The sequence below is a fragment of the Acartia tonsa genome, chromosome 11 (genome assembly GCF_053477335.1).
Source record: "Acartia tonsa isolate MP-2025a chromosome 11, ASM5347733v1, whole genome shotgun sequence".
Lineage (NCBI taxonomy): Eukaryota > Metazoa > Arthropoda > Copepoda > Calanoida > Acartiidae > Acartia > Acartia tonsa.
The window spans coordinates 22,152,349-22,162,812 of NC_137270.1; the positions used below are offsets into that span (position 1 = coordinate 22,152,349).

General features: G+C 29.7%; 1 protein-coding gene across 2 annotated transcripts; it reads right to left on the reverse strand.

The window, feature by feature from the left end:
- Nucleotides 1–487: 487 nt before the first annotated feature.
- Nucleotides 488–8,244, reverse strand: LOC145331587 (uncharacterized). Of its 2 annotated transcripts, none has more exons than XM_080176332.1 (8): nt 8,182–8,244; nt 7,054–7,171; nt 6,554–6,680; nt 6,012–6,117; nt 5,112–5,923; nt 4,551–5,018; nt 4,192–4,280; nt 488–564 (listed from the first exon to the last, which is right to left on the reverse strand). In XM_080176332.1, exons 1-7 carry the CDS (start codon nt 8,206–8,208, stop codon nt 4,220–4,222), a joined length of 1,719 nt encoding a protein of 572 aa, XP_080032458.1. In that variant the 5' UTR covers nt 8,209–8,244; the 3' UTR covers nt 488–564; nt 4,192–4,219. The 2 variants fall into 2 exon arrangements, with proteins under 2 accessions (XP_080032458.1, XP_080032456.1); XM_080176330.1 differs by having other exon boundaries at nt 5,097–5,923.
- Nucleotides 8,245–10,464: the final 2,220 nt, after the last annotated feature.

A 10,464-nucleotide genomic window follows, 5' to 3' on the forward strand; every position in this document is an offset into this window, starting at 1 on the left:
TCCCTTTCTTAATTATTTTACTAAGTATGATTGTTTATGAATATTAAAAAGATTGCTAGTTTTATTTAAAGATTAGGTACTCAACTAGTTTTTTGGAGCAAAAAAATCTCTTCTATATAAGCACTAATGTAAAATAGGGTTCTAAATATAAATCAGATTATTAAACTATTGACTTTTAAAATGTAAAAAAATATTTAAAAATTCTAAACGTTTTATAATAAATTCTAAAAGAATTAGATTGGTGAAATATAATTTCAAACTAATATTTTGTATCCCAACCCTTTGAAATTACATAAGAAGACGAAATGAATTAAGTATGTCGTCATTGTGCATAGCAAAATTTAAGTCATGAAAAAATGAAAAATAACAGCAAATAAATAATCTTTTTTGATATTTTTTTAAAGGAATTTTGTTTTGAAGTCCATAGATTATGATCGAGACATATTTCATATCTCTATCTTAAGCAGGGGAAAAATGAAACAAAACATATACATTTGTCCCATAGTGCTAGGTATACTAAAAATTACAGAAAACTTGATTGGTTCTTCAACATCTAATGTATCCCTAAAATATAAATTTATTCATTATAAAAGGAAGAAATGGTTGTAGATTCAATATAGCTTCATTTTTTTACAAAATAACCCTTCTCTGTGTATCTATTGAGTAAAAAGTGTCAAGCATAGTATTATCACTGATAACTCACTTTCTCCGTCAGTCCGTCCTATCTATTCTTAGTATTTTTATATTTTTTTTTCATATTTTATCTTTTTTATTAATTAGACATTTTTCAAGACTTTTACTCTAATAAAGAATTTTGAAATATTTTTGTTGCTCTTTATCTAGTGTCACTGGCGAATCTGTCTCACAGGAATGCTATTTGGAGAAATTGAATTTACTCGGCTATTATGAAAGATAGACGGCCGAATCTTTCCTGTTCAGTTACGGCTTTACTGCTTGTCTATGTGTATGTGAATACACCCATAAATAATACTTGGTTTATAATTGATACCCATTTTACTCTTATTATACAGGCCTAACTATTCTAACAATCAATTTTACAAAAAATCACGAAACCTTTGGAAGTTAGCTGGGGGTATATCTTGTTTTATGTAACTGAAGAGGGGTGGGTAAGAAGGAGAGGAAAAGGGGAAGGGGGTTGTGGGGAAATTTTTCTTTCATATATCCCTTTCCCTGACTCTTATAGAGTTAAATCATTTGTGGAGAAAAGTATGGAGACGGCTAATTGTACCAACATATCAAGATTCGATAACAGTATCCAAGTTTTGAATCCAACGAGTGAGATAACATGTACTATATAAACTTTGGGGACCAGTGTAATTTAACATACCCTCCCTTAGAGCTCAGACAAACTCTTCTAGACTGTTGCTTCGACAGGTTTGAATCCAGCAGAAATTTATATATTTTGTTTTAAATTATTTCATATGCGAAATTTTTTTGTTGGTTTGTGAAAAAAAAGTTTAATTTTCAACATATAAACAACGCCTTTGATGACAACACGACATGTTTTACAATATGTTTAAAGTATTTAGTGTTTATTCAAAACAACAGGGGGATGTGGTCGCAATTAAAAAGGCAAAAATTTTGACTAGGCTGGTTTTACAGTAACAGCAATCCGTATAGCTATGTTGCTCCTAGGTATTTACTGACATCCTTTTTTCTGCCATTTCCCCATTTATTATTTTCTTCCATAATGCTTTGCTATTGTTGAATACAGCCAGTGGCGTGCACATTGTTTCAACAAGGGGGTGGCCGTTTTTTACAACCTCCTTAAAGCAAAATCGAGGGAAGTCTAGGGTAGGGTGTGTAATACAGACAACAAGAGTGGTGTTATTTTATTGCCAAGTGGTGGATACACCGCCCTAATATGTCTTTACTACTTAATATCATCAACATACTTCAAGTCAAAAATATGAATTAAGGGTTTATCAGGGTATGGGTTGTATAGGGTGTGTAGGAGAATGTATTCCCCCCCCCCCCCTGAATTTTTCCTTAGAAGGTGTATTTAACCCTTAAAATCCTTCGGGACGCCTCTAATAAAACCATGATTGTCATTTTATAATATTAAGACAAGAAATTTAGGTAGAACAATTTAATAAAACATAGCTTATGAAAATTACAATTATGTCCTTTAGCTAATTTATAAGAACAACATTGTATACTAAATAAGAGCCTTGAAAGTTATTTACATAATTGAGGATGAAAACTTTGTCCTACAAATTCAACATTGTAATATTAATATTGAGAACATCAGAGTAATTCACAAGTTTGCTAGTAGACTAAAAACACTACCCCTCCCCCTCCTATTAAATTTAAGATATCTTTTATCAAAATAAAACTTTTATTAACAGGTCCGTAACAGGTCTTATCGTTAACCTTGTAAAGTTTAAATAGTCCTATCTATTTCAAACTATGTATGTTGATTAATGTTTTTGAAAGCGTGACAACTCCATAATCACTAATCAAAAAGTTCGTACGTCCATTTAAAACATGTAGATTTTTAACTTAATCGTCAAAAAAATTTGATATCATTTTATTATCATATTTATCAGATTATAAGGCTCAATTTTATAAGCAAAGCATACCTATAATCAAAGTCCTAAAAATGTAAGTGTCTCCTTAACAGGGTTGACAACATCCATAAAATCGAAGCTCTGAAATGGAAGGACAACGACATTAACACTTGTAGATTGTCAGAACTGAATTAGCAGAATATGAATGCATCAGTACAAACAATATTGTAAGTAAATTTGTTGCAAAACTGCATAAATAGATGATACTGTTTAAGGACATACTTACATTTTTAGGACTTGTTTATAGAGATGCTTCGCTTATAACATTGTACCTTGTTGTAATAGTTTTCAGTTTTCAAAAATTCAGAAGAGTCGAATAATTTTAACATACAAAAGTTTGTTGTCAAAAAAGTTAAAAATCTACATGTTTAAAATGGACGTATAACATTTTGGTATTGATTAAAGAGTTGCTTCGCTTTCTAAATTTTACCTAACAACTACAGGAATCATCATGCAAAGTTTTGAATCGATAGGACAATTCTAACCTGTTTAAATTAACGAAAAGAGCTAACTGTGACGGACGGACGGACCGACCCTAATTATAGAAAAGCTTCGCTTTTAAAAATTATCTTGTTATTAAGTAATTTTGCAACAAAGTTACATGCAAATTTGTTTAAATATATTTTTTGCTATTAAGTTTTAATACTCTACAATTGATAATGTTTGTTAATGTCCTACCGTATAATCTTAGAGCATTGCTTTTAAGGCTCTTGTACTTTTTTTACCTTACGATTTAATTTTCTAACCAATAACCCCTTAATCTTAACTTCTAACAATACATATATTTATTTACAATATTTTCAAAAATAATTAATTATGTAAAAGCACTGCCATTTGTCTCTATCTATTTGTGTAATGAATATGGTTGTAATAATGGATATAAGATATATGGACAGTGTGAGAGATTCAGGCATACACTTATAATATACTACTTCCAACTGGCTAATATAACGATAAACCCCCATCGAATTGACCAATAGATGAGGACCATTTTAGTAACCTAATTTGATAACAAAATTTTCCCTGTAATAGAATCCACGTTTTCTATATCCATTACTGTAATATTAATTTATTCTAGCTACGCATAGTTCTATGGATCTAAATATATATGAAATCATGGAGGGAGGGTACTTAAGCCTGTTATTCACAAATTCCCCAAAGTTTTATAATAACGTTTACTTATTCGTTGGCTTAACAACTTTTGGGACTTTTATTGTATTTTGATTGGTAGGTTCATTAAGTGAAATGTGCTAACGTTACAATTGTAATCTGCAAAATGGGTCATTATATATATCAGCCTTAGAGATGTATATCATTTTGTTAGCCATTGTCTTATCCATTTAGATCCCTTATATAATTTACAATGTTTTTAGAATAAAATTGATACTTTTTTCATTTGTTTATCAGGTTGGTTAGGTTATCCCTTTTTAAGGGAATGGGGGGAGTAATACATTACTTCCTCCTTATAACCCCAACCTAACCTGGACTAACATAAAACTTACTTGAAAATTGTGGAACAGTAACTCCAATATATACAAGACATACATTAAATTATACACAGACAGACATTCTGTTACTTCAAAATATAGGCTTTATATACCTGGTTGGGAAGATCTTTGGTAAAAATGTCAGGGCAAAGCACAAGGCACCTCTAATCCAACTACGTTGTAACATTTTCTATTTCCAGTCCTTGAAAATAAAAAAAATTATAGGGTTGGGCCGGATACTTTTTGGTCGGATACTATATATTTTGAGAGTGACATAGTGGCCTTCTGTTTGCAAAAAAAGATCTCATAACTGCTCAGAAGTTTAATTTTGGTTTTCCAAAAAATTTTGTTTGATAACTTGTTATCTACTTAAGTTACATATTTTCCAAAGAATTTTTTTTCTTGATAAAACAATTTAAGAGATAAATTGTGAACATCTTTGAAATTTAGAATTTGATTTCTATATTATTACCTTTGTAAATTTGAGTTCAGGAGTTGTTGATTCAGACTGTTACCATTTATATTTGGATTTGTATACAGCACTGTTGACTGATAGTCAGGGGTAACTTGATTTACAGACTGCCTTCCTTCATTCACCAATTGATTGTTGTTTGTATTCAGATTAAGCCTTGGATTGATAATCTGAGAAGGATTATTCAAGTTGCTTAATGGATAAGTAATTCTTCCATTTGAGTCAGTATAGGGTAACAATGATTGTAAATTTAGAGTTGGATTTGTTGATTGTCTATTTGTAAATACTGTTTGTTGTCCAATAGGGTTGTTTGCTTGTTGAAGGGTCTGTAAGTTGTTTCCCATAAGGTTCTGATCACCCAGGGTGTTAAATAAGAGACCATTGTTTTGATTGTTCAAAAGATTTAGAAGTGTTGCTTGAGTCATATCTCCAGTATTTGTATTCAATAGAAGATTTCTAGCCCCATCTCTAAGTAATAAAGTAAATTATATTAATTAGTTTTAAAAAAAAAATTTATAATGAAATGATGAAATTTATCATATTTACCTATAAATGCCATACCTTGAAAAATAATTATAATCCAAGTCTTTAGTGTCTCTGGCATCAACAACTTCAGGCAACACATTCTGCTGCTGGACAAGTTGATTCTGATTGTTTCCAAGATTGAAAATGGATGGATTCAAGGCTTGAGTATTGTAATCAATTTGTTGACCTTGAAGGTTGACATTTGACTGGAGTGGGTAGGTTTGTTGTTGGTTATTAAGTCCTAAGAATGTCTGGGTAGGATAAGAGCTTACTTGTTGTTGACCAGTCTGCCAATAGTTTGACTGAAGAGGGCTATAACTTATCTGATTTAAACTATTTTGCCCATTTGTAGCCATGAGATTAGAATTTAGACTATTAATCCCAAACAATGTTTGAAATGGTGATTGAGTTGACTGTTGTTGGTTAGATTGGTCAAATGATGTCTGATATGGGTCTTGAACAGTGTAGATCTGGTTGAAGTTATTCCAATAATTTTGATAGGGATTAGTATAAAGCTGTTGCAAATTAGCCTGTTGAGTTACTAAGGTTTGGGGTCCTGATGTTGCAAGATTTAATGGAGCAATGGTTGGTGATGGCAATTGAACATTAGTTCGCAAAGAGGCAGTATTTGTATTAGTTACCTTAGGTTTCAAACTAGTTTTAGAAAGAACATTGGAACCATTATTAGCCCTCATCATGCTGAGTGTTTTTAGCTTCTTGGCTAGAGTTGATTTGTTGTCTGAATGAGTTTCATGAAAGGAATGTAATCCAAGTGTAGAAAGATGCTCATGTTCTTCTTGATGTTTATCAAGTCTTGTCAGTAAGTCTTCAGTCTGATCAGCAGAAACCTTATTTATTACATATTTTAATTTTTAAATTTAAGTTTTGTAAATAATTTAAAACAGTAGGGAAATTTTAAAAATATTAAATACAAACCTGTCTATTTGAAGCAATTGCCATATTAGGATAATAGGTCCTCAACCAATTATTAGCTTGTATGTTGTCAGGTAACAAAATTGTATTTCCATTTGGAACCATCCATCTAGTATAAAACAAGGATGACAACATCCATAAAAGCAAAGAACTGTAGGACAAACGAACATTAAGACATACTTACTTACAGGACTTCATTATAGAGATGCTTTGCTTATAACAATGTTCTTTGTTGTCCTAGGAATCAGTATTCCAAAAATCAGACCAATCGGATGATTTTATCACATAAAAATTTGAGGTTACAAAAGTTAAAAATCAATATGTTTAAATTGAACGTACGGACGTTCTGGTAACAATTATAGAGTTGCTTCGCATTCTTACTCGTACCTAACTCCTATAGGAATGATCATGCAAAGTTTGAAATCGATATGACAATTTTAACATGCCTAAATTAACGAAAAGAGCTATCCGTTACGTACGGACGGACGGACGGACCTATCCTAATTATAGAAAAAAATAATGGATAAAATAAAATATAATAATACCTTTGATATCCAGAATTTAGAATTGTTCTAGCTGCAACACTGTTACTGGAGAGATCAATGAGAGGATCAACAAATCCATCCATGTCAACATCTTCAGAAAAGCCTTCAAGTCCAATGGATCTCAACCCTTCAAAATGTAAGAGTTTATTTGTATGATAGAACTTATTAGTTATTTGTGAATCCACAGATTTTTGTGATGTTAGAGTAGGGAAACCAGACCATAAAATATGAATGTCTTTTTATTAAAATGGTATGTCTCCCAAATTATAAATCTCCAAAATTTAGCAGATACCCAATTTCATTTTTAAAACATATGGTTTCGAGAATATTTCTGGAAAATTTTAGGAATCTAAAAATTCTTAGTTTTACTTTTACAAAATTATTATATTAGGATATTATTTCTATTTTTTTGTTAATCTGATTATATAGTTTTAACAAGTAAAAATCTCTGGGTCTTAATATGGCTTAGTTAGAAACAAATTTAAGATAATAAGATTAACCTTTAGGAGTCTGAACTATCCCTCCAGGGTACAAAGGTGTTAGGGGACCAACTTGGGGACCAGCATTTACTACTTGTACACTGTCAGCTGTCTGTAGCCAAGCTACCACAGCAATGACCTAAAAAAAATAAGATGTTATAAACAAACAAAAATATGTGACTAAATTTAGAGAAACATGTAGTCCTTATTAACATTGTCAAAGACTAAAATTAACAGCAATGTGAGAAAAAATAATAATAAATTAAGGATGACTATGTACTAACACAAGAAACACAAAGACAAATGAGATAGATGCACATTAATATTGAAATGAAATTTAAATTAGTTTTAGAAGCCTACATCATATTTCTGCATAAACATTGTGTTTTTGATTTTGATGGTTTTATAAACATAAAAATCAAATAATTATTCATAAAATACCAATATATAGACAAGCAATTTTGAATATCAGCCGTGAAAAAAACATTTCGCACAAAATAATTTCATCTTCACAAAGTTTTAATGAATTTTTAATCAATAAATTGTCAATAAAAAGATATAGTTAATGTGGGAAATCTTGACCAAAAATAATGGTAAATCTTGAAAAACAGATAATTTATTTCACTTTCATAAGAACATTTTAAGTTATTATAAAACTTTATTAAAGAGTAAACTGCTATACAACTGGAATTATTACTGTTAAATTCCCAACCATGACATTACATGGATTAATATGAAGTAATTATCAGTAACACTCCATGATTATATGAAAAGGCAAATATTTTAATGCAATTATAAGTAAACTATTTAGTTTTGCAAAAATGCACAAAAATCACAACATCATAAATTCTGAATCAAAATCTTTGTCTATTTATCTAATATTTCTAACTTGCTGTCTATGTAACTATCTATTTATTTGTTTATCTATCTATTAGATATCTGTCTACATTTCAAACTTGCTGTCTATCTAACTATCTATTTATTTGTTTATCTATATATTAGATATCTGTCTACATTTCAAACTTGCTGTCTATCTAACTATCTATTTATTTGTATATCTATCTATTAGATATCTGTCTACATTTCAAACTTGCTGTCTATCTAACTATCTATTTATTTGTATATCTATCTATCAAATATGTATCTGACCTGTACTACTGACCACCCTCCCTTCATGGTATCTCAAGTTTAACTGATTATTTTTCAGCATCTGCAATCAACTTATATTCAAAAACCATGCAAAAGAATTTGTAATTCAAAGACTATTACAAACTAGAGTGACTTTAGGATTGTATTAAAAAACTTATCTTTTTGACATTGATTGATTCTGCAGACGCCAGGGGGTGTTGAGAGGTGTATATATCCACATTTCAAAATTAATGGAGGTCATTACACCCCCCTTTACAAATATAAACACTCCACTTATACCCCCCCCCCCCCCCTAAAACATCTAAGGTGAAGTCTTTCATTTACTGTATCACATCCCTCTTCACCCTCTCGAGTTTTTTTTCAAGGGGTTGGTAAAATTTTATGTAAAATTCTGTGCTTCCCAAAGGTGTAAACTAGAAGTACAACAAATCATGTAGATCAAGTCATCCAGGTATTTCATTTATAAACCTTAATACAATCCCTTGTAACTTGTGGCAAAATGTCTTAATCAATTACAATACTTTATTTTTTAAAGTTGTTAGAAACTAGATAAGGACAAAATTACATGAGAAAATCATATTATAATATATACCGACAGATATAGGTCTTCATTTTTCAGATTCATGAAGATTATTCATGAAATGTACATATGTACAATCATATACTCATCTCGCATACACAAAAAAAGCCTGAATAATCTTATTGGATTAAGCTAATTATTTTACTTTGTGTCTAGGAATAGAAATATAACAATGCTCTTAATGATATTTTGTTTTTATTATGACTTTTTATTTCATAATTTTAGTTATTTACATCTTAAATCCCCTTATATCATTTTTTGGGGCTTGTTTACCAAAACATTAAAAATGAAATTGAAGTAAAAGTTAATAAAATAAAGCAAAAGTTAATTCAATTTAAGAGAAGAATTGTTTGGTAATAACAGAGAGAGTTTAAAAAAAGGAATAAAAATGGGTCAGGGAAACTAAATAACAATTTAAAATTGTTATTCATAGTGTGTATAGCAATGAATAAAAGAAAAGAAGTGAAAAATTATCATTAAAAATTGAGAATAATTATTCATTGCATTAATTGTATTAAAGGCAGAAAAATTGAGAATAATTAATTATTGCATTAATTGTATTAAAGACAGCTTTTTGTAAAAATTAAAATGAAAAATTAATGCCCATTCAACAAAACTGGTTAGATTTTTCGTTATGACTGGGAACTGGTTCAAATCCAGCAGATATTAATCAGTTTCAGAGCCATACTGGAAAACAATTTATATAATCATAATTAGTTTCTGTACAAAAAAAAAGTCACTTCTCACTTTCAGGGAAAATGTCTGAAAAGTAAAAAGCACACAAATAATTGATTTCTTAATTGACTAATTAATGCTGCAGGAAAAAGAAGTTATTTAAGATTAATTACAAGGTTGATAATATTTAATATGGGAAGTAAATTTTTAAAAGTAATTATTTATACAAATTTTATTTTCATGTAAAACCTTATTTCCAAAAACTGAGTGAAATTTTGAAACTGGATTGTAGAGACTTTTAAATTACTGAATTGCAGACAGGGAGACCAACTGACTAACCAATAAAGAACAGGCAACTTAATCTTAATTTACTTGTACTTAATATTTGTTAAGTAAATAACAAGAAATTAATTGGGTATTAATGGTTCTTAAAAACGTTTAAGAAGATAAAATCTTAATTGGCTTATTTTTTATGGAAAATATAATGTTAGCAAGCGGTTTGAAATTAATGCAAGTAAATTATAGTTTAACCAATAAAAGATTTAGAAAAAGAATTTAGACCAAATAAAATTTAGAAAAGTAGAGAATAGTTATTTCTCGCATCATATCTTAAACAGCTTTCCGTGGAAATATAAAGATGTACAATTATAAGATTAAAACCAGTTTTGTTAGACCTGTGATGTCAAAGAAACGGGCTAACAAAACTGTTTTTAATATTATGATTGTACATTTTTATATTTGTAGAAAATTGAATATAATAGGATGCTATACATAATTTTTTAGTATGGTTTAGAACCGGTTCTAATCCAGCGGATATTAATCATTTTCGAAGTGATATTGGAGAACGAATTAACTCCCCCCCTCATAAAAAAAATAATATTCATTGGAGGGTGGGGGGTAATTATCCCCCCACCCCTTATAAATTTTACAACAATTTGCCTATGAGGAAACTCTTCTTGCTACCAACAAAATGCATAATTTTTAATCCTTTCTATGAATATAAATGTTCTGTGAAAAATGCGTATTTT